At 46.5% G+C, this 24656-nt stretch overlaps 1 protein-coding gene across 1 annotated transcript; it reads right to left on the reverse strand.

The window, feature by feature from the left end:
• Nucleotides 1-608: 608 nt before the first annotated feature.
• Nucleotides 609-23490, reverse strand: KPNA7 (karyopherin subunit alpha 7). The gene is made up of 10 exons (XM_027527195.1): nucleotides 23402-23490; nucleotides 21333-21458; nucleotides 17797-17879; nucleotides 17107-17375; nucleotides 15652-15734; nucleotides 13865-14128; nucleotides 11849-12082; nucleotides 9880-10062; nucleotides 5730-5876; nucleotides 609-820 (listed from the first exon to the last, which is right to left on the reverse strand). The coding sequence occupies exons 1-10, from the start codon at nucleotides 23465-23467 to the stop codon at nucleotides 707-709; spliced, it is 1569 nt and encodes a 522-aa protein (XP_027382996.1). The 5' UTR covers nucleotides 23468-23490; the 3' UTR covers nucleotides 609-706.
• Nucleotides 23491-24656: the final 1166 nt, after the last annotated feature.

Genomic DNA, 24656 nt, shown 5'->3' on the forward strand with positions numbered 1-24656 from the left:
CAGAGTCACCCCAGAAGATAAGGATACCGACGGGAAAGCCCAGAGTCCACTGAATCACAGATTTGTTCTCACCATTGAGTGAGCCCACGAGCTGCCTTCCAGTCATTCCGGAGGGACACCCACATATCAGCTTCCCTGCCCACCTATCAAGGACCAGCGAGAACATGCTTTGGGCATGACATTTGGGGTGATGCTTAAGAGCAAAATATAACTTGATTTCATCTACGCTCACATCAGACAAATCGAGTCTAATCTTGCTTTAAACCTCCCGTATCCATTCCCATACCACCCAGTGCTGTGTCTCCAGGTTCTTCCCATCCTCGTCACTCTCCTTGTGACCACTGCCCACACAGCCTTCCCTGCAGAGCGTTCTGTATGAACAAGCCTTACCTGACAAGGAAAAGGGTCGGGGATCCACAAATAAATATAAAAAATACTGGTCAAACCATACCTACGACTCACCCAAGTTTGTCTGGGGAGCTCTAGGCCGCCCTACTCTGAAGATCTTCCTTGAAGATCCTGAAAGGGAACCGCTAAGCCACACGCACTTAGGAGATGGATTCCATGTGGCTTTCGGGCACAAGTGGCTTAATTGCATCTTTGATAGATGGAGGTGAAAATGTGGAAAATTTTATTAATGTTCAGTTTTAAAAGCTTTACGCCTGTGGTACGCCAAGGGGAAGGGGTTTTCTTAAAGAAGTGAGTCTTAGGGTCTGGGTCCCGGTTTAGGAGTTGTGCAGCAGTGGTATGTGTTTGTTAAGTCCTTCAAGAATTTGTGATCTTGGTCCCGGGCTCGCAAGGCTGTGACAGTTTCTTCTTCCTTCGGGGGAGAAGAGACACTGTTATACCTCCAGGCTCTCAGCACATTATCCCTGCACGATGGACTCCTTCACATCTTCTGTGGATTCGCATTTGCTCTGAGTCAGCCTTGAGGCTCTCCCAGAGGAGAGATCAAAGGAGAGAAGCCTTGAACTATTTCTCCAGATGGACCTTAAATGCAGTCTGTGTGTGTGCATCCCATAAAAGGTACCATCTCACACCACGAAGCAGACAACTCAGTGGCTTAGAAATTCACACCCACAGTAGACAAATCACACTGCTTTGCAACCACCATCATCTGTCTCCAGAGTATTATCATTTCCAGTCAAAACTCTACCCATTAAACAAGGCAGCATTCTCTTCCCCCTCCCAGCCTCTGGCAACCACTGTTTGACTTTCTCTCTGTGAACTGGACCACTGTGTGTCCCTCATGTAAGGGGAATCATATAGTATTTGCCCTTTTGTGTCTGGCCTGTTTACAAAAGCAGTTTGCTATATAGAGCATTAACCTTATAGTGAGTAAGGATACAATAGGTATAGATAGCTATTACTTCTAGATCAGAAGTCTTTAGGAGCCCTTATAGGGCTCCTCAAGAACTGTCTCCTTTTTAAAGGATGAGTTTCCTAATTATATGGTTTTCTTAGGAGCCTTTAACCCAGAAGATGCTAATCACTGTCCCGGGTCATTTCTCCTTTGAGAGCATCCTCGTGGTCCCGAACTAAAATCAGCTACCTCTCATTAGGAAGAACCACTAACCTGGTCATATTGATTGTATAGCTCTGGATTTTGCTAATGATTCAAGTTTGACATTTAACAGAGTGTAACCCCATGTTTACCTGGCCACTTAACGTTGATCTCACCTTCCTCAAACGAGAAACATCTAATGCAAAACTACAGAGCGTCAGTGAATCTATGACAAAGGAGGCAACACTATACAGTGGGGATAAGACAGCCTCTTCAATAAATGGTGTTGGGAAAACTGGACAGCCACATACCAAAGAATCAAACTGGACAACTTTTTCATACCATGTACAAAAATAAACTCAAACTGGATTAAAGGCTTAAAAGAGCTGAAACCATAAAATTTCTGGAAGAAATCCAGACAGCATGCTGCTTGACATCAATCTCAGTAACATGTTTTTTTGATAGGTCTCCTCAGGTAAGGGAAACAAAAGCAAAAATAAGAAACAAATGGGACTATAGGAAAAGAAAAAGCTTTCGTGTAGCAAAGGAAACAACCAACCAACAAAATGAAAAGGGCTGACTACTGGATGGGAAAAGATATTTGCAAATGATATATCTGATATGGGGTTAATATCCAACATACACAAAGAACTCAAACACTCAACATTAAAAAAACCTGAACACGAGTGGGTCGAAGACTTGAATAGACTTGTCTTTCCAAATGAGACATACAGATGGACGACAGGTACATGAAAAGATGCTCAACATCTAATCATCAAGGAAATGCAAGTCAAAACCACAGTGAGATATCACCTTATATCTGTCACAATAACTTATCAAAAAAACAAAAAGTGTTGGCGAGGATCTGGAGAAAAGAGAACCCTTCTGCTGTATTTGTGGGAATATAAATTGGTGCAGCCACTGTGGAAAACAGTATGGAGGTTCATCAAAAAAAAAAAAAAAGAAATCAAAAGTAGAACTACCATATGATACAGCAATTCCACTCCTGGATATATAGCCAAAGAAAATGAAGGACTGATGCTGAAGCTGAAGCTCCAACACTTTGGCCACCTGATGCGTAGAGCCAACTCATTGGAAAAGCCCCTGATGCTGGAAAGATTGGGGGTAGGAGGAGATGGCGGTGACAGAGGATGAGGTGGTTGGATAACATCACCGACTCAATGGTCCTGAATTTGAGCAAACTCTGAGAGATAGCAGAGGACAGAGGAGACTGGCGTGTGCAGTCCATGGGGTCACAAAGAGCCAGACACGACTTAGTGACTGAACAACAACAATCTGAAAAGATCCATGCACCCCGTGTTCACTGCAGCGTTATTTATAATAGCCAAGATACGGACGCAGCCTAAGTGCCCATCAATAGATGAATGGATAAGAAGATGCAGACACTACTCAGCCGTAAAAGGAATGTAATCTTCTAATCTGTGGCTACATGGGTGGACCTAGAGGGCACTGTGCTAACTGGAGTCAGACAAACACGAAGACTGTGACTTCACTTATATACGGGATCTACAACACAAACACACACAACAGAAACAGTACAGGTACAGGGAACACGCGACTGCCTGAGGGGGTGAAAGAGATGGGCGAGGGGGATCAAGAGGTACGAACTACTAGTTACAGTATAAATGAACCGTGGGATGAAATATACTAGTTACAGTATAAATGAGCCGTGGGATGAAATACATAGTGTGGGGAACAGAGTCAGTGACTATGCGGTATCTCGGTAAGGCAACAGATGGGAATTAGGCTTGTTCTGATTGCTATACATTTAAAAATGTATAGGAATATCAAATCACTGTATCGTGTAGCAGGTGCTAACACAGTGTTGTAGGTTAATTACCTTCAAAAACAAACTCATAGAAAAAGAGATCAGATTCGTGGTGACCAGAGGTGGGAGTGAGGGGAGAGGGGAATTGGATGAAGGTAGTGGGGGGATTGGGGGCAGGAGGAGAAGGGCACGACAGAGGATGAGATGGCTGGATGGCATCACCGACTCGATGGACGTGAGTCTGGGTAAACTCCGGGAGCTGGTGATGGACAGGGAGGCCTGGCGTGCTGCGATTCATGGGGTTTCGAAGAGTCAGACACGACTGAGCAACTGAACTGAACTGAGTCTTAAGGCATAAACTTCCCATTATAAGATGAATAAGTATAATGAGTATAATACATATAGATAAGGATAATTAACATGAGTAATGTAATTAGCACTGCCATATGTTACATGTGAAAGTTGTTAAGAGAATAAATCCTAAGAGTTCTCACCACAAGGAAAAAAATTTTCTTTTTCTATTTCATATCTCTGAGATTATGGATGTTCACTAAACTAATTGTGCTAATCATTTGAGGATGTATGTACATCAAACCCGGAGAAGGCAATGGCACCCCACTCCAGTACTCTTGCCTGGAAAATCCCATGGATGGAGGAGCCTGGTAGGCTCCAGTCCATGGGGTCGCTAAGAGTCGGGCACGACTGAGCGACTTCACTTTCACTTTTCACTTTCATGCATTGGAGAAGGAAATGGCAACCCAATCCAGTGTTCTTGCCTGGAGAATCCCAGGGACAGGGGAGCCTAGTGGGCTGCCGTCTATGGGGTCGCACAGAGTCGGACACAACTGAAGCGACTTAGCAGCAGCAGCAGCAGTACATCAAATCATTATGCTGGACACCTTAAACTTACACAGTTCTCTGTCAATCACATCTCAATAAAACTGGGAGAAAGAAAACAATGGGATACTACTTCATACACATTAAAATGGCTATGATTAAAAAAAATACAAAGAAAATAGTTTCACAAAAAAAACACACAAAAAAGTAAAACCAAAAAGAAGAAATTTAAAAACCACAGAAAACAAGTATTGATGAGAATGTTAAAAAAAAAAAAAAGGGAAACTGTGTGTGTTGATGTAAAATGGTACATCCACCATGGATAACAATATGGTGGTTCCTCAAAAATAAAAAATAAAGAATTACCATATGATCCAACAATTCCACTTCTGGGTATATACCCCAAAGAAATAAAAGGAGGAATTCCAACCTATCTGTACTCCCATATTCATAGCAACATTATTCACAATAGACGAAAGGATAACCCAAGTGTCCATCCATAGATGACTAGATAAAATGCGGTATATCCATATGATGGCATATTATTTAGGCTTAGAGGAGGAAACTTTGATACGTTCTACAACATGGATGAACTTTGAGGACATTATGCTAAGTGAAAGAAGTCCGTCAGAAAAGGACAAATACTGTGCGATTCTACTTCCGAGGTGCTTAGTGCTTAAATTCAGAGATGGAATATGAGATGGTGGTTTCCAGAGCCTGGTGGGGGCAGGGGGTAATAATTGTTTAATGGGGACAAGTTCTGGAGATGGTTGGTGATGGTGGCCGTAGAAAAATGTGAAATGTACTTAATGCCAGTGAACCATACACTTAAAAATGATTTAAACAGTCAATTTTATGTTACATATGTTTTACTACAATAAAAAGTCTGTAAAAGTATCTAATGCTATCTGATCGTGATTCCCTGCTCCTATAGAAAACTTAGGAGCCTTTATTATAGAGTTCATTCCCAAACATCCTATTCTGGAAAGAGACAATTTGTTGTTGCTGTTGTTCAACTGCTAAGTCATGTCTGACTCTCTTGCAACCCCATGGACTGTAGCCCACCAAGCTCCTCGGTCCATGGAGTTTTCCAGGCACGATTACTAAAGAGGGTTGCTATTTCCTACTCCAGAGGATCTTCCTGACCCAGGGATCAAACCCACACCTCCCACATTGGCAGGTGGCTTCTTTACCACTGAGCCATCAGGGAAGCCCAGAAAGAGACAAAATACAATTAAAGAGCAAAATGGTTGTTCAAAAGCTGGCCTCCCTTCGTTGTTTGAATTTCTCAGTACAAAGTCACTTTAACATCATACTCCTTTCCTCTCCCTCCCCCAGAAGAGGCAAGTAGGGAAAAACAACAAAAAACAAGAGTGAGATTCTACACCAGAGGAGGTAGGACAAGCGCCTACAAGATTAAAGGGGTCTGGAAGCTTCCTAGGACCAAGAAGCTGCCACTCAAAGGTGGCCCCCATAACACGGAAGGGAAGAAACTCAGGGCCGAGTCATGAGACAAGCCTGCCTGTCCGTCACCAGCTTCCTAGGAACAGCCCAGGTACCGGCCAGGTGATCACCTGCACAGGAGGTCTGGGCACTTACCTCGGAGAAGTGTCTCTCGATAATGTTCAGTGCAGTCAGGGCGACCTGATGGTTCTCGTGAAGTTGCAGAGCCTCAATTCTATCAAGCCCACCGAGTCCTTCTATCAGCAGACACATGTTTTCCTTCTGAGAAATCTTCTCCGCTGCCTGCAGGTGATATAAGAGTGAGACTCTGGACCGAAGCCCTTAGGACACGGGGCTTTACCTCAGTGGAATCAGACCAAAGCCGCCCAGTGGGCTGCTGCAGTGTTCTTCTCCCAGATTGAATCAAAACTGCATTGTCTTCCTCTCATTTGGGGGTAACTGTCATCTATCTATTGAGATTTGTCTTCATTGCACAAAATTCAGTATTTTTTTTTCTGAATATGCCACCACCCATACACACATGGCTGAACACTATTTTGTAGGTATCCCCTTTCTAATTGGGCTTCTCTGGTGGCTCAGATGTAAAGAATCTGCCTGCAATGCGGGATACCTGGATTTGATCCTGTTGGGAAGATCCCCCGGAGGAGAGCATGGCAGCTCACTCCAGTATTGTTGCCTGGAGAATCCACACGGACAGAGGAGCCTGGCGGGTTACAGTCCATGGGGTCGCAAAGAGTCGGACACAACTGAGTGACTAAGCATACCCCTTCTAATTAATGGAGACTGTTTTAAAAACAGAGAAAAGAATGTTCAAGTGATGCTACATAAATGCAGATGTTCTGGCCCTGTGCTCCCTGGAAAGCCTTGAGAGGTCAGGCAGGAGACCCTCGGTAACAGAAGCCACACCATGGCAGCTAGTGAGGTCCCTGGAAACACGTGATGGGACTGGATTGAAGCCCGTGCTGATCACTGGATTTCTCATCCACGGGCATTCACTCACTCATCATTTGTATGTACACTTGGGCAAGGGCCACAAAACTATCAATAAAGGTGAGACACAGAGAAAGCCTTTTCCCAACTCAGACTACCAGGGGAGACAAGAATTGCCATAGTACAGCAAGCCGTGATGGGAAAGAACATAAAAAAGGGTGTATATACGGGTATAACAATCATTTCGCTATACAGCAGAAATCAACACAATGTCAATCAGCTATACTTCAATTAAAAAAAAAAAACAGAAAGGACAATAGAGTAAGTGTCAGAGGTTTAAGTTATAGAAGATGTGCACAAAAGGCTTGGGAAGTACCCAGTTCTTAATGACCAGCACAGTACCAGGGTCCATCACAGAATAATGGCATCCCCTAGAGAAGGAAGGGTAAGGACAGAGTTCTGAGGGAACAAGTGCTGCGTATCGAGAGGAAGCATCACTACAGTGTACGCTCAGTTGTCCGATTCTTTGCCACCCCAGGGACTGTAGAGCCTGCTAGGCTCCTCTGTCCATAGAATTTTCCAGGCAAGAATACTGGAGTGGGTTGCCATTTCCTTCTCCAGGGGATCTTCCCAACCCAGGGATCAAACCCACATCTCTTCGAGGAAAGGAGTAGTTCACCTAAGTAGAATCTTTGAGGGAAGCGCAGAGAGAGAAAGAAACGACTTTGTCATCCTGTAGGACTCTGCTGGCTATTACGTGAGCAGTAATAAACACACACACAAAACTTCCTGTGGATCAAATTAAATATTGGTTAGGCCATAATTTATCTGATGGGAGCCTGCACTTTTGTCTAAGTCTTGATACCTTCTAGTCCTCTCTGTATGTCCAGAGTGAGCTCTTGGCTTTGAGTAAAAGAAACAGAGGCAGGAACCAATGTGCTAGGTTAGTCTCTAAGAAAACTGGGAAGTGGGTGATGACCTAGAGCAGGAGGAGCCCTGGAGAATTCTGGACTTGGACAGAACAGCAGATGGCCCCCAAGTTACTGCAAAGAACCTCAACTGTACTCTGCTGCCCACCTGAAGCATCTTCTATCTTATCCTGATCTTTCTTACTGTCCCATGGGCCACCACTGGATACAGGGGCTTCACTGGTCCTCCAGATGGGACGTGCCCAGACTCCTCCCAAGAAAAAGACCCCAAGTGTTTCATTCAAATGAATGAGATAAACAGATTTCTACAGCTCCAAGTGCGCTTTCACACGTTATGCCCAACCTTGCCTTGTTATCGCTTTTCCCTCATTAAGTCCTGCCCACCTCTCTGTGACCCTACGGGCTGCAGCACCCCAGGCTCCCCATCCCTCACTGTTTCTCAGAGTTCCGTCGGATTCGTGTCCAGTGAGTCGGTGATGCTATCTAAGCGTTTAATCCTCGCCGTCCCCTTCTCCTTTTGCCTTCAATCTTTCCCAGCACCAGAGTCAGCTTTGCTACTTTTCCTGCTGGCTGCCAAGTCTCTAATCTGATTTGCTCAAAGTCTTAGTGTCTAATTGGGCTGTTTCCAATCCGTTTTTGACTGGGGTCAGTTCTTTCTGGGACAGTTGCATGAAAAGTGCTTTAAGTGAGCTTTTTAAAGGAGTCCTCTGGTGTTACTTTGAACCTTTTCAAATGGCTCCGTCACATAAAAAAGACCTTCACCAAATGAATAAAGCCAGACTCTAAGATGGCCTGAGATGATCCCTGCCTCCGGGATATTCATTCCCTTGTGTAGCCCCTCCCATGCTGAAATGGGGTCATCTGTGTAACCAATAGGATGTCGTTGAAATGACCTCCTTCCTAAGTCCTACAAGACATTGGGGCTTCCACCTTGCTAGAAGGTGGTAGATAGCTTGCTGTAGGGGAAGCCAGCAGCCACGATGGAAGGGCACTCAAGCAGTCCCAGGCAACACATGTGGTAAGAAGAATTTTCTAGGCAGGTAAGCGAGTCTTCATGGAAGCTGATTCTTCAGCCTCCATCAAGCCTTCAGATGAGACTGCACCCCCGTCTCCATCTTGAACTTCTAAGACCCTGAGCCAGAACCATCTGCCTCAGATCTAAGCTGCCTCAGATCCCTAAACCCAGAAACTGTGTGAGACAATGTTTGTTTTAAGCCACTAGAGGGGTAATTTGTTGTTCAGTATACAACTGACACAGATAGTATGTAAATATTGGCTTAGCTCACCTTTATTTCAGAAATAAGAATTCTCTAGAATTATCTCCCAGAGAAGGCAATGGCACCCCACTCCAGAACTCTAGCCTGGAAAATCCCATGGGCGGAGGAGCCTGATAGGCTGCAGTCCATGGGGTCACACAGAGTCGGACACGACTGAGCGACTTCACTTTCACTTTTCACTTTCATGCACTGGAGAAGGAAATGGCAACCCACTCCAGTGTTCTTGCCTGGTGAATCCCAGGGACGGGGGAGCCTGGTGGGCTGCCGTCTATGGGGTCACACAGAGTTGGACACGACTGAAGTGACTTAGCAGTAGCAGCAGCAGAATTATCTCAAGGCTTTGTAGTCCATTTTCCCAGCCACGCAGCTAAGCGGAAAGGAACTCTAGTACGGTCCCTCAAGGTCTCTCCTTCCTAACATCCTGCTGCTTCCTACAAGTATATTGTTTCATCTTCTAGAAAAACCAGCCATCTGACTCATTGACTGTTTCTTCCTTGCTTCAAACCTTTGGTTAGTTTCTCTATCTCACTCAGACAAAGTCCACCTTCTCTCACAGACCGTCCGTGCTCTGGCCCCTAGATATCACGAGCCTGTCTCCCAGGACCTTCCACCCTTTGACTCTCTCTGGCCACACCCCCATCCCTGCTTTTTAAGGTCTCCTTCACTTAGAGACCACTTTCCCAGGTGCCCACAAGACTCACTCACTTCTTTCAGGCCTTTACTCAAACGTTCTTCCTCATTGAAGTTTCTCCAAACTATTGCATCTAAGAGACCACCATGCCCTCCCCACTCTGGGCCATCAGTAACTACCCCTCCATCAGATATATTCTACCGGCAACTGTCTATTCAATGCGTCTGCTCCTCGCACCCCTAATACATAAACTCTACGGGACAAGGACTTTGCTTTGTTGTTTCCTGAGCATCTAAAACAATGCAGGCCACCGAGACACTTCTGGGGGGAAATGCAGATGGCGGACCTTCACTGAAAGGCCTCTTGTCCTGCTATCCATCGGATGTGTGGACAGAGGGTGGGGTGGGGGGTGTGGAAGCGGAGAGGAAAAGAGAATTCTAGTTAGGTTTTTAGAACCAAATGACATGTCTTAATGCAGAGACTGTTATTTAGAAACCAACCTGCTCAGAACAGCTCACCTGGAGGATGAAAAAGAGAACGTCGAGGATGATGATAACCATTTTGTTGTCTGGGATGGTGAGGAGATTTATGAGCGGCTCCAAGACTCCAGCCTGGACAAGCTGGATCAACTGCTCCACGGAGCCCCCGGTTGTGAAGTTAGCCACCGTCCAGACAGCCTCCTTCTGGACTTTAAACTCTCCCTGCACAAAGAGAACATTTCCATTCTTTACAGATTCCGAAGATTCTAAATACAGGGATACGGATGTGGTTCGATTCCTAGGGACGCTGGGCTATCTATTCCCGGGACTCTACGTGCAATTCACACCGAGTCCCTTGGTAACCGCCTTTAGTTTTTGAACAGAAGACACCATCTTTGAGAAGCCAAGGAAGGAAGGAAGGCAGACTCATGTAGGGTCTTCGAGGGAGGTTCTACATTCAGACAGGCTCATTTCCTTGCGTCAGGTTGTAGGAAAAACAGAATCAACATCAACCAATACAGGTAAACAGTACCGATCAGGAACGACACCTGGGGTTTTAAGATTATAGTGACTCGTGTCTACATTTCTAGTCTTTCTGCCCCAGTAAAACTTTGCACAAGAAGCTCCAGAGCTGAGCACACCACCCGGTGAGGACACAGGAAAGCCACTGAAATCTCACTCAGTGCATCCCTTCCATTTAAAAAAGCACTTGGGGCTTCCCTGGTGGCTCAGTGGCAAAGAATCTGCCTGCCAAGGCAGGGGACACAGGTTTGAGCCCTGGTCTGGGAGGATTCTATGTGTCAAGGAGCACTAAACCTGAGCACCACAACTACTGAGCCCGTGAGCCGCAACTACCGAATTCCACGCAGTCCAGAGCCTGTGCTCTGCAGCAACAACAAAATGAGAACACCACGAGAAGTCCTCGCGCTGCAGCTGAAGAGTGGCCCCCGCGCGACACAACTAGAGACAAGCCCATGCAGCCAAACAGACTCAGCAGAGCAAAAAACAAAAAGAAGCAGTTGGCTCAGAGAGATGGGATTCATTTATCAGGGATCCTTCTATCCATTTACAGGAGGAGTTAGTCCCACGTTATGGCTGGGGGAAACTGCAACCTCAGTTTAGACCAAAGCAAAAAAAAAAAAAAAAAAACCCACTAAAATAACACGGCTGCAAGCAAGTTATAGTTCAAAAGGCATGGTTTAAAAAAAGATCACTCCTTGATTTCCAACTAGATGCTTCTGACTAGAACAGGTACAGACTCTGGGTAGGACGCAGGAAGGAAGCATCTGACAGACTGGAAGATGCCATGGCTTGGGTAGCACTCCTGGCTTAGCTTTCCATACCTAACGCACACCTGGGGACCCACCAGTCAGCCTGACATTAACCTCCCTCCCCAACCCGAGGTCACCACTCCTGACCTGTTTCCCAAGTTGATGGTTTAAACACAGCTCATCCACTAAAAGGTGACAAAAAGAAATGCTGATGGTAGCAGTTGTCTTGGGGAAAGGAAGTGGGAATCAGGAGGAAGAAGGAAGCTTTAGTGTATTTCTCCTAGTATATCTGGATTTACGCTTTCATCAATGGGATTTTTATACTGAAAAGGCACGCCCTTTCTTCAGTGTATAACATCACCATATCACAACCCGATATGTTTTTTCTCCGAAAACAAAACGAAACCAAATCTCCTCCCATTTTTGCCAAGGAAAGTAGGTGGCACACTTTAACACTAGAGATGAGCCAGTATTTACCAGCTCAATATTTTTCTGGATATTTGAGCTGTGGGATCACCTTTTCATTGACTTACTAAGTCTTCTAAATTTTTAATGGGCTATCCAAAGTGGCATGCCCCCCTTTTTTTTCAGGGAGAGTTAGGAAACTAATGTTTTGTAGATTTGTCATGCTCTCAATTAATTTTGCTTCTCAGTCTACATTTGAACACCTAAAGGAGTTGAACACATAGCCCAATGCAAAGTAGCCTTGTGTCAGGGATGCCGCGTGGGCCACTTACGTTTTTTAGCACGGCCACCAAGGGAGGCAGGGCGCCACAGGCGATTAGCCGCTGGATGTGTTGGCGGGGCCCAGCAGCCACGTTGCTCAGGGCCCAGGCTGCCTCCTTCTGGATGGAGGGGCGGGGATGCGTCAGCAGCTGGGGCAGCACACCCAAGATGCCCGCATCCAGGGCCAGCTGGGTCTGGTGGTCCGTTCCTGTGACAATGTTGCCCACGGTGCGGAGAGAGGGGGTCTGGGGGACCAAGGTGAGACATGTAACCAACGCTGCAAATTTGTCATCGCGGAAGATAACCATCGCACCAAACTCCACGCCCTCCCAAACGTTTGTCGCACTGTTCGGATGGTTTTCCGGAAGCCTGTGAATGATTCTATCCGTGATCCTCATCCACTCAGTGCATCCTTGGCTGTTCACATAGTTTAAAGGTACTTGTCAGCCTCCCAGTAGTTTCAGCCCAAGTGGGTCAGAGGTCAAGTGATACATTTCCCAAACAGTGCTGTCCTTTTCACGTCCTTATATTGGGAAAGTTGCTAAACTGATGGTCATCTTTATAACGTAATAATCTCTATTGAATTTGTATCTGGCATAAATATCAAACTTCCTTTAATTAGAGCTAATGAAGTCCCAGTGGCATTTTGGGGATGTATTCATAAAGGTCTCTCAGTATCTCTGAAGGTCCCTAGGATGCGTCTATGTTTGGACTCAAGACAACCGTCCTAGGAGGGCCATGGGTGCATGTGTGCGTACTCAGTAGCTCAGTCGTGTTCAACTCTTTGTGACGCTGTGGACTGTAGCTCACCAGGCTTCTCTGTGCATGGGATTCTCCAGGTAAGAATACTGGAGTGGGGTGCCATTTCCTCCTCCAGGGGATCTTCCCAACCCAGGGATCAAACCCGGGTCTCCTGTGGCTCCTGCACTGGCAGGTGGATTCTTTACCACTGAGCAACCTTGGAAGCCCAGGAGGGTCAACTGTGGGTTTATTTTGGTTTCTCTGTACCATGGTGACAGCCCATCAACAGTTCTAGAATCTTCCTAACCTATCACACTAGGTATCTGCTACTCCAGTGAGAGGTGTTAAGTAGTGCCACAGGCCAAACACAGCCTTGCCAGTCTGCTTGCATTTGGGCCCCAAGCCCCCATGATAAACATTCTAGAAGATGTCTTCACACCTTCATGCCCTCAACACTATCCCCAAACTAGCCTTGACTTCTGAGCAACGATACACTCATCTCTGAATGGATGATTGCAAAGATTGCATAATACACAATATTAGGCATAGAAATCAAAAGGGGTACCCGTACTTCAAACTACACGTCCAGTGAAGTACATTACGCAAGTGACGTATGTCACAGAGTCATGTGTTTGATGTTGGCTTTACTTACTTTCCACCCATACCTAACGTAGTCTAAGGGAACCAACTGGGGACAGGATAAGGGGGAACTTTTATACTTGAGTAAGAAAATCAAATGTTACAAGCTTTGCATTAAAATGTGCATAGACATACCCCAACTTGTTAACATCTACATGCAGAGACCAGTAGAAGGAAAGGCCATAAAAGACTAGTTCACTAGGGACTTTCCTAGCAGTCCAGGGGGTGTGGGTTCGATCCCTTGTGGCCAAAGATCCAAAACATAAAACAGAATATTGTAACCAACTCAATAAAGACTTTAACAATGGTCCACATCAAAAAAAATTCTCAAAACAGAATACTTCATTAGGTGGAGGGATTATAGGCAATTTTAATTGGTGCTTTTCTATCTTTTCTAGTTATCAGATTAAGAGAAAGTAAGTCATTGAATATCCCCATGATTTTGGATCAAAGTTGATTCAGATCTTTAGTTACAGAGTAGCAGAGACCAGGGAAATGCAGAGGACCAGCTTTGTTCCAGGTAAAGGATGAATACCAACAGGGAAAGACTGGGGGGTGAGGAAGAAGAGAACCTGCTCAAGTGATGACGACCCGCGAACTCTAACCTGAAGGCCCCTACGGAGACCAATGGGACCCGGGACACTTACCAAGATGTTGAGTTCCGAGCTGCTCATAAGCTCAACCAGCCTGGGCAGGACCCCAGTGTCCACCACCTGGCCGATGCGCGCATCGCAGCCATCGGTGAGGTAGGACAAGGCCCAGCAGGTGTCCGAGAGGACCTCTCTGTCTGGGTGCCCCAGGAGGTAGAAGAGGGCAGGCAGCATCTGCTTCACCGCGTGGTCGGAGGGGTACGGGTTCTTGTTCCGGCACAGGTTGGACAGGGTCCAGGCGATGTTGCGCAGGAATGGGACCTGTAACGAGGAGACTGCCGCTAGCACTAGGTAGGAAGGAAGAAGGAAACATGCCCACGGCAACGTGTCCCAGCCACCCTCGATCAATAGTATTGACCCGTAGGAACCAAAGCGTTTGAGCTTCAAACAGGAATTTGTTCTAGGCGATAAGCCCTGGAGGGGTGCAGAGGAGGAGCTTTGTTTTTATGTTGTGGTTTGTTTTTTTAAACTAGAGAGCAGCCCCCACTTGCTGTAAGTAGAGAAAGCCCTCGCAAAGCAACCAACACCCAGCACAGCCAAGAATAAAAAATTCATTCATTCATAAAAAAGCAAGCAGCTGGCCAGTTTAGACTTGGCTGAACTGTGCTCTGGCTGACCTCGCCGGGCTGGAGGATACATATGTACGCGTCATCTAGACAGGCACAGCTACCTTCCCAGGGTTGCTGCAACGGTGCCTCTCACTGGCTTCAACTTAACCTGTACAACTAAGACTCCGATTCCTTCTCCCCTTTACCCTCCCCATATCTCTAAAAGGAGGGTCCTCTAAACAACCTAACCTGAAACCTGGGGGCAATCGTCACTTCCTTCTGCCTCCCGCTTCTGTGCCCATCACAGCAGCAAGCCAGGTCCACGTGCCCCTCCACCTCCCTCGGCTCTAATCCTCTGACTGCAGCCAGGGGGTCTTTCTGGAAGACCAGGTCGCTTCCCTTCCTGCCATGACATCCTCCCAAGGCTTCCTTTTGCCCCCAGACTGACGTCTAAGTCCCTCGCCCCTCCTGCCATCCGTCTTGCACTGTTCTCTGCTTGCAAGCTCCCTTCGTCATGCCAGCCTTTTTCCAGCTCAGCATATCAGGTTCTCTCACCTTGAGGGCAGGGTATGTAGCCCCTTATTTTTTTAAATAGACTTATTTCTCTCTCTCTATTTGGCCATGCCAGGTCGTTTGCTGCAGGTGAGATCTTTATTGCAGCATGTGGGCTCCAGTTCCCCAAACACAGATCAAACCCAGGTACCCTGCATTGGGAACGATGAGTCTCAACCACTGGACCACCACGGAAGTCCCTCCCTTGACATTCAGAAGCAGCCTTCTCATTTTTGTTTAAGGCAAATCTAGAACCCAAATTTCATTCCTAACCCAGAGAGTCCTCTACTGTTGCCAAAGCAATCCACGTGGACTCTAAGCTTCGAACCTAGACCCTATTTTACTACCCAGGAACAGTACCGGGGAGCCACTAATTCTTTCTGTGCCCCTTGAATAGAGAGCTCAGTCGTCATCTTTTGCAGGATTGTAAGTTTAGAAAAACTTCCAATGGATCTCTTCCAACCTCCACCCCCACTCCAAAGAAAGATCAGCACTGCCTTGAGGACAAATGTGAATCAGCCTCTCCCCACAGTGACACCCAGTTCGAGGCCTTGTTCCTCATCACTGCTGCAAGGGGCCGGGCAGACCACATGGCCTAACATTGGTTCGGAAGCACATTCCCCATTTCCCAGCTTTGGGAACTTGTGTACCGAGCTAGTGAACTTCATCAAAAAGATACTCAACTGGTATGCTTGACGAAACCAGGGTCAGCAGATGTGGAATGGCATCACTCGCAATAACATTGTCTCTGAATTCTGGTCCATCACCTACAAATAGATAAGAACACAACACTCTAAGAGGGAACAGAGAGAGTCCTGGGGTGGGTGACAAATTCTTCAAAAGGCTCTGCAAGTGGTAAGAAGCCAAAACTCATTTCTGGGTTAGGCAAGCAGATAGTATAACCATGAACTAGACCCCTGGGTCTCCAACATGTTGGTTGAGTAGATGGTCTGATGTGGAAAATAGCTACCACACAGCAGGGATTGCTAGAAGCATGGTCTCTGGGCCCATCAGGAGCCAGCCAACCAGACCCGGGGAAGTGCGCTCTAAATGTTGGCAGCATTTCACAGCATGGTTCTCAGGAGACAAAGGCCACTAGAGACCAAACTGTCTTCCCAGAAGGCTTTGGCAACTCCCGAATGCAACTCAAAACAAAGTCTGGGAGACAGATAGATGCCAGCCAACAGCTATCTGCTACTCGGGCTACAAGATCAACTTTAGACCCTAGACACCTCAGCTCTTCAACCATCAGGCAAGGCATAAGCTACACGACACTACATCACCCGATTTTGCCCGTTCCTGACTGCACCGAGCAAAACGAGAGATGAAATCTCTGTAATAGATGCTTTACTTCCGTGAGCGTTTAAAAGGCAGACTTATTTTATATTCTGTTTGCTAATCCCATCACGCGAAGTCCTTGGAGGTCTAATCACACTGTTTGTTTCTGCTGATGTGGTCATGGAGAACTGTTGACTCTCTGAACTTGAAATTGCTAATATTTGGTTGATTTTAATTTGTCAAAACCCTGAGGGGCCCAGTTGAGTTTTTCCCCCCAGAGACATCATATTTATATTCAGCCTGGGATCCTGGATTTTCCACCCCAGCAACCCTCATCCCCAGCTTTGCTTTCTCGGGCCATGCAGGGAGTACAGCATCCAGTACTAAATCCGTGAGGCTGATCTTAGGATCGTGTTTTCATGGGGAGAATTTTCCCCTACACTGAGCAAACATTTGTGTGTGTGTTCCCTGGGCAACTTTCACTGAAGGTAGAATTCTTTTACGGTCCTGGGTGATGTAAAGGTCTGTCAGAATATCCCCAGCCTGCATGAGCAGTGTCAACAGAGATTTGTCTTTTGTTCCTGAAGCCACTAGGCCCTGAGGCTGTAAGACCCCAGTCTTGGCAGAGGTCCCGAAGCAGCCTGGAGCTCCAGAACACAGCACGTCACCTAGTCTCAGCTTCAGTTTTTGGCCTCTGAACTTGACTCTGAGTCTCGGTAAAGCCTGTTCTACTCTTGCCAGGGTTGCTAGGTAGTTGTATACTCAAGAGCGTCTGATCTACAGCATTCCCCAAAGAGCTCCCCTGGCGTGCCACATGCCCGGCCCACTGTTTTCTTAGCTCCCCCGTGGGGAGAGCCTCACCTGCTATGTTCCCAAGGGCCCACACGGCCTGTTCACACACAGTCATGTGAGGGGAAGACAGGAGCTCAACCAGGGGCTGGATGGCACCCCCGACCACGACGGCGCGAGTCAGCTCTGAGGCCCCTGAAGCAATGTTGGTCAGAGCCCAGGCTGCCTCGAACTGCAAGCGGGGGTGAAGGGACGACTTCAGGAGCTCCACCAGCCTGGGGATGAGTCCCGCATCCACGATCAGCTTCAGAGGAGGGTTCTTCTCCCGGGACAGCATTTTCCTTTGCAGTGTGAGAGCAAAGAAAGACAAGAACATATCCTGTGAGTCAGGAAGGGAGAAGCCCCTTTATGGATGTTCTTGGCATTCCTAACTATCCAATAAGACAAACGGCTGGGCCAGAGCCCCTTCGGATCCTCATGCTCAGCCTATGGTGCTTTGCGGGGAGGAAGCAGCATTTTTAGTTATCATCTATGAGCCACCATTTCTGCAGAGGCCAATTTAAATGAAGCCATTCGTCTCTGACAACACTTGCATATCTTAAGCTGTTCTCAAGGACAGTGTAGAGGAGCAATTCCATCTCACTTTTGGAAGGGCCCGCTTTTTCCTACATCGTGTGGGTATTTCACCACTGTCAAGAGACCAAAGAGGCCAGTGGAATCTGGCTAGGAACCCGTCAATGATACAAGTCTGTTTGGTGATACCTGGCTGCTTGGGTGGCCTGGAAACATAGTTCTGGATCTGAGGCATTGACACCACTGATTATTTCTTGCAGGGTGAGGCTGACCTGTATAAGGAGACACAGATTCAAGTCAGAGTCTCTGCCAAAAGGAACCATGGTCATCTAGTCTCGCCATCTATCTGATTAGAAGAAGCTGGCTTGAGCAGAACATCTCAAGCTGTATGCTGGTCTGTATTAGGAGAGGGAAGAACTCTTGGTGGTCTCACAGGTCTCACAGATTCGTGGGACACTTCCCATGCTCTGGGGGAGAGGTAATTCCTAATATCACTTGGGTCCCCAGAGCCTTTTACTCCCATACGAGCTAGTGGGAAGCTAGTGGGACTTCCCTGGTGGTCCAGTGGTTAAGAAGCCACTTGCCAGGACAGCAGACATGGATTTGACCCCTGGTACGGGAAGATCCGGGCTTCCCTGGTGGCTGGCTGTAAAGACCCTGCCTACAATGCAGGAGACCTGGGTTCGATTCCTGGGTGGGAAGAGCCCCTGGAGAAGGGAATGGCAACCCACTCCAGTTTTCTTGCTAGGAGAATTCCATGGACAGAGGGGCCTGGCAGGCTACAGTCCATGAAGTCACAAAGAGTTGGGGACGACTGAGCAAACACTTGGCACTTTACTCTTTTCCACTTTCAGGAAGATCCCACATGCCCCGGGCCACTAAGCCTGTGCACGCAACTGCTGAGCCTGCGCGTGCCCTGGAGCACGTGCTCCACAGGGAGAAGCCCGAGCACCGCCGAGAGCAGCCCCCTCTCGCCACAACTAGAGGAAGCCCATGCAGCGCACTGAAGACCCGCTGCAGCCAAAAGGAGGACGTGCTAGGGACGTCAGCAAAAATGGCAGAGTCAGGACCTCAAAATTCTCTTCCACAAAAGCAACAAGAAACCTGAAAAATGGAATCAACTTTTCTACAACTCTGGAAACTGACCAAAAGTTTGCAGCAATTTGTTTTATTCAAGCTCAAATGGGTTTACTCAAGAAAACTGTCTGACTCCCAGGAAGAACAGCCAGGACTGCAGCATTTTGCCGTGCCTTATCCCCACCCTTCCTCCCCCAGCTCCGTGGGCGCTTTAAAAACCAATAGCCCAGCAGGCACTGGAGGAGGCAGAACAGGCTGGTTCTCCCTTAAAACCTCATTCCCAGAGAGTTACTATTTGATCCTTCTGGTGGTTTCCTGGGAGATCCCATTTGTAAGATTCTATTTTATTGGGCTCGGACCTCACATAAAGAAAAAAGTCTTTTTCCTGGAGGTTATTTGTTAAAAACAATTCAAGGAAGTGGTACAAATTTGCAGTTGCTTGGGGTGAGAGGGGGTTAGATAATAGTTGGGGGCAAATAATAGACTAACTACACATTTTTTTTGCGCGGGGGGGGGGGTGTGCTGTGCTGCATGACATGTGGGATCTTAGTTTCCTGACCAGCAATCAAACTGGTACCCTCTGCAGTGGAAGTACGGAGTCCTAACCACTGGACAACCAGGAAATTCCAAGAGACATACATAAGATTCAAAGGCAAAAAAGAGCTGAAAGGAAAGGAACCAAAAACAATATACCATGCAAACAGCAACCAAATGGAGCTGGAGTGGGTACACTAATATGAGACAAAACAACCTTTAAGACAAAAGTTATTAAGGACAAAGAAGGACATCTTATAATAACAACAGGCAATTTACCCATTAAAAGATATAATAGTTATAAAGACCTATTCACCTAGCAACAGAGCCCCAGACTATGCACAGCAAAAACTGACAAAATTGAAGGGAGAGAGAGAGAATTCAACAACAACAGCTGGAGACTTGGAACCCCGCACTCAGTGGATGAACAACCAGATGCACTATCAACAAGCTAACAGAAGACTTAAACATCACTGCAAGGCAATGAGACCTGGCAGACGTCTACACCAGCAAACAGAATGTGCATTTTTTCCCAAGGGCACATGGAACATTCTCCATGATAAACCATATATTACGCCATAAAACATGTCTCGGTAAAAGACTGAAATCATGCAAAGTATATTCTCTAGCCACAGTGCAATGAAATTAAAAACAAATAATAGAAAATGTGGGGACTTCCAGGGTGTAGTGGTTAACAATCCACCTGCCAAGGCAGGGGACATGGGTTCCAATCCTGGTCTGGGAATATCCCACGTGCCATGGAGCAGCTAAGCCTGTGCACCAGAACTGTTGAAGCCTGCATGCCTAGAGCCTCGGCTCTGCAGCAAGAGAAGCCACCTCAGAGAAATCAGCGTGCCACGACGAAGGGGAGCCCCGACTTGCCGCAACTAGAGAGAGTGAGCCCAGCAACAAAGACCCAGTGTGGCCAAAAATAAATAAATAAAATTTTAAAAAGGCATTAAGTCTTTAAGAAAAAGAGAAGAAGAAAATTTGGGAAAAATAGATTTGTTAAAATTAAACAACACACTCCTAAATAACTGATGGAAAACCACAAGGAAATTAGAAGATAGTTTGAGACGAGTGAAACAGACATACAATAAACCCAAACTGATGAGATGCAAGTAAAGCAGAGCTTGAAGGGAAATATGTGGCCATAAATGCACGTATTACATTGAAGAAGTAGAAAACCGTCAAACCTATGACCTATCTTCACGCTTTAAAATATGAGACATAAAAGATAAAAAAAAATAATCAGAGAAAATTAAAATTTTTGAAAAATAGAGTGGAAATAAATTAAACAGAATGAGAGACTAGAAAAAAATTAAAACAAAAAGTCGGTTCAAAAGAGCAATAAAGATGACAAATATTTAGCTAGATAGACCAAGAGAAAAATAGGTAGGACTCAAGTGACTAAAACCAGGAATAAAATTGGGAACATAACTACCGAATTTACAGAATTAAAATTATAGACTCGATAAACAGAGTACACCAACAAATTAAATGATCTAGATGAAAGAGACAAATTCCAAGAAATCCAAATCACCAAAGGTGACTGAGAAAATCTGAAGAGACCTATAACAAGAAACTGAGTTACTAATTTTTTAAAATTTCACAAAGAGAAGCCCAGACACAGAAAGTTTCACTGGTGAACTTTCACAAACATTTAAAGAAGAAATAACCATATGGGCCTGGAAGTCATCCCAGGATTTGCTTTGAGGGAGGCTGAGATGGATGGAGAATGGAAGAGAGATGACAGCACTCAAGTCCGAGGTAAGACTTGACAAGTCGAGTAACTAGATGCCTCTACTGAGAGAGAACCTTCGTGACCCCTCACTCCGTTTCTGGCTGAATGGAAGCAAGTGAATTTTCATTGAGAAGCAGCACCTTCTCTATCTCCTGTTAGAACATAGATCCCAGACTCATGGCCACAAAGATAATGACATTTAGCTTTCTGACAACATCGGTTTAGCTCTAATGACCATCTCTCTACTCCTTTCCTTAAAGGGCCTCAGTTAGAACTTGCAAGTTCTCAATCAAACATTTTAAGGGCAGAGAAACTTACTAAGGACATATTTTTACACCCAACTGCTCTAAATGCCATGTTCCCGACGTACCCCTTTGGTCTGCTGATCAGAAGGGTCAAGTGAGACATCAGTGATGTTCCTCCTCTTCAAGGCCTGCTCATCCTTCTTGGCTTTCCGGAGCTCCAGGCTGACTGCAATCCTCTGCTGCCGCCTCGCCTAATGAGGAAAAGAAAGAATGGGAGCCCTTAGAGCTGGGGGTGGGGTGCAGGTTGCCACCACAACTAGTCTTCAGAACACACTTCAAAGTATCTGATTTCACATTTCAGCAACAGGCTGAAGAGTTCAGATCGCATAGCTGGTCAACAGTCAACTCGGTTCACCTCCTTGGCTTCCTCCTCCTACACCACCTCTAGAGAGTCAGTCTTCCTCCCAAAGTGAAGGAAGTTTATGTCTGCCCATTGACAGGTACAGAGACATCTGAGCTGGACATTCCATTGCCCTAAATCTGAGTGCATCTTCACTGGTGATAATTAGCTCCAGAAAAGCAGGTTTGGGCCTGCCCGCTGCGGGCACCCACGTGGGGCAGGGGCCTGAAGGGAGCACCTAGACCCCAGACGGCCTTGACCATTTCCGCTGCTGGGTATCAGCCTATAGGTCATTCAAGCCTTGATGCAATCCCAAGAGTTTTACTTGGACACCAGAGGAAGGAGATGGAAATTCTAAAAAACAAACCAAAAAACAAATTCTTTTCTTCTTTTATTGGGCAAAACTCGGACTTCACAGTATTCAGAGTCCTGGGGAAACGATCTAATCTTTATGGATAGATGAGTTTGGGGTTGAAGACTTTAAAATATTGATCATAAGGAAGTCAGTGTGTATTAGATACTTGAGGTTCTTTAAAGAAGCTATTTAATCCTTTCTTGAAAATAGGGTCAGGGGGAATTCCCTGGTGATCCAGGGGTTAGGACTCAGCAATTTTACTTCTGGGCCCCTGGTTCAGTCCCTGGTCTGGGAACTAGGTTCCCACAAGCCACATGGTGCGGCCAAAAAAAAAAGAAAAGAAACCAGGGTCACTGTGGTGTTCTCTGGAAGGGCGGGGACACACTGGGGGCCTGGGGAGCCAGTTGCAGTGCTGGCCCATCAGTGGCCCTCCCCCAAGGAGGGCGCTGTACCCTCGGTTTCTATCTTCTCATCTCCTGACCCTTCCCCCTGCTGTCCACAGAGAGTTCCATTCCTATGTCCTAACTGGTTTCCTTTAATCTGCGGTGGTCTTGGAAGACAGACAAGCCACATTTGTTGGAAGGGCATAAGTAAAAAGAAACTGGCTTTTTTGGGATAGTGTCCTAACTGGGGAGCTGTGACCCTGTGCTTTCCTTGTCCCCAGCTGCCTTTCAGATTCCCAAGTCACAGCCAACTTGATACGTCAGTCAAGATACATAGACACAGGACATAGAGCTAGACAGGAAACTTGGAGACCAGAGAAGAGCTGAGTGAGGGCTAGATTCACACACAGCACAGACTCCCTGGCCCAGGCCTCACGCTCAGCCCAGTAGAGAAAGCAGCCTGGACCTTTCACTCCTGAGTCCTATTTCTTTACGAGGCATGCTTGTCGATACTTGTATTTCCAACATCTCAGCTCCTTGGTGAGCCCCCTTGACATGCAGAGCTGCAGGTAAGCATCTATATGCCAGGCACTTGATACTGCTACCCAGACCCCTGGAGGTAGGTTATCAGCCCTGTTTTATACATGAAGAAACTGATGGTCTAAAGTTTAATAGTTTCAAGACCACATGGAAACCCTAATTTGAGTCTACAGTTGTCCAACAAAGTCCACGAGGCTTGATCCTCCCCACCTTCAATATTTTATTATGAAATTTTCAAACATACAGAAAAGTTAAAAGGATTCTTCAATGAACATCCATGCACTTACCCACAAAGAACACTCAGCAATACTTGTTTGGTTACCCTATCTTCTCCCACCCTTCACTCTATTTTTAATGCATTTCAATCATGTGCCTTTTCTTTCTTTGTGTGCAGTGTGTGGGATCTTAGTTCCCCAACCAGGGATCAAACTTGCGATCCCTATAGTGGGAGCGTGGGCTCTTAACCACCGGACCACCACACTCACCCTGACAGATAAGGCATTCCTTCATACTCACAGATGCATCTTTGCCCCGATACTTAAATTTTCTCAGCCTCTCTTCCGGAGCATCCAAAGTTGGCATATTGACTGGAAGAAGTAAAGTACCTGTAGGGAGGACAGTTTCAAAGAGATTTTCAGGGCCCAGTATGTGGTTACTATGTTAAAGCCATTTAGACTCTAAGCCCTTAAAGGCCCCGCAGCACAACAGGGAGCAGACTCAGGAGGTCAAGCATCCATAGGCACCACACACCAGCTGAGTAAGTAATGAGCATCATGGGAGTTCAGAGGGGACCAGCCCAGGGTTGCAGGGGTAAGGGAAACGTACTACTTCTGGGGACAGTTTGGCTTGAAGTTTATTCTGACGGCTAGGGTAGGCTGGAAACAAAGCACAGAACCCTTCCACGTGGCTGGGTCCAAGGACTTCTTTCTGTACAGAATATATGTATAGGATGCGGAGGAGCCCGAGCAGGCTATGACATGGAGATGGTCTTCTCCTTCCACACGGGCACATTTAGGACTTTATTTAGCACGACCCACTCCTAATTCTCGGGAAGGCTTCCTCCACCAGGTCCCGCCCATGGTCGTCTCTCACCCACACCCTGGCAACTGCCTCCGCTCTCTTCTCCCTGCTTCTACTACTGCTGTGTTCCACTCTGTTCTCGACACAAAGCCACACAATCTTTGAAAAAGAAACCGACCGTGTAATTTCCCCCACTTTTTTCCCCCTACCCTCTACTGGATGCCCACTGACCTTGGAAGAAAACTCAGATTCATCAAGATGGCCACCCTACACAAGCTGGCCTCAGCCTCCTCGCCCCAGCAACTCTTTCCTGTGTAAGCAGCCAAGTATCCTCTCAATCGGTCTGTTTCATTTTCTCCACAGCTTTTACCATCGCCCAGTATTTTCTCGTTTGTGCATCTTCCCCGCCAAACTCCCAAGGACAACAGGACCGTGAGTGTCTTGGGTACAATTCCTCAGCCCCTGCACAATGCCTGGCATGCAGTAATATCTGTTGGATGACAGCAATGAGCAATAAGCTCACAAAACAGTTGGCCCTTCATTAGAGGAGGTTATTCAAATTGGGCCAACATTGGACTTTCTACAGGGCAGTATGGAATGACCTTTCTTACAAGTGTGCAGTGGATATCCATCTAAGTATGTAGGATGGGCTGGACTACATTATACAGAGAGAAAACCGGACGAAGGCAACCAACAGACTTCTTGAGAAGACAACAGCTGGGGATAATTTTGCTGAGAATGACTAATATAG

The sequence above is a fragment of the Bos indicus x Bos taurus genome, chromosome 25 (assembly GCF_003369695.1).
Source record: "Bos indicus x Bos taurus breed Angus x Brahman F1 hybrid chromosome 25, Bos_hybrid_MaternalHap_v2.0, whole genome shotgun sequence".
Taxonomy (NCBI): Eukaryota; Metazoa; Chordata; class Mammalia; order Artiodactyla; family Bovidae; genus Bos; species Bos indicus x Bos taurus.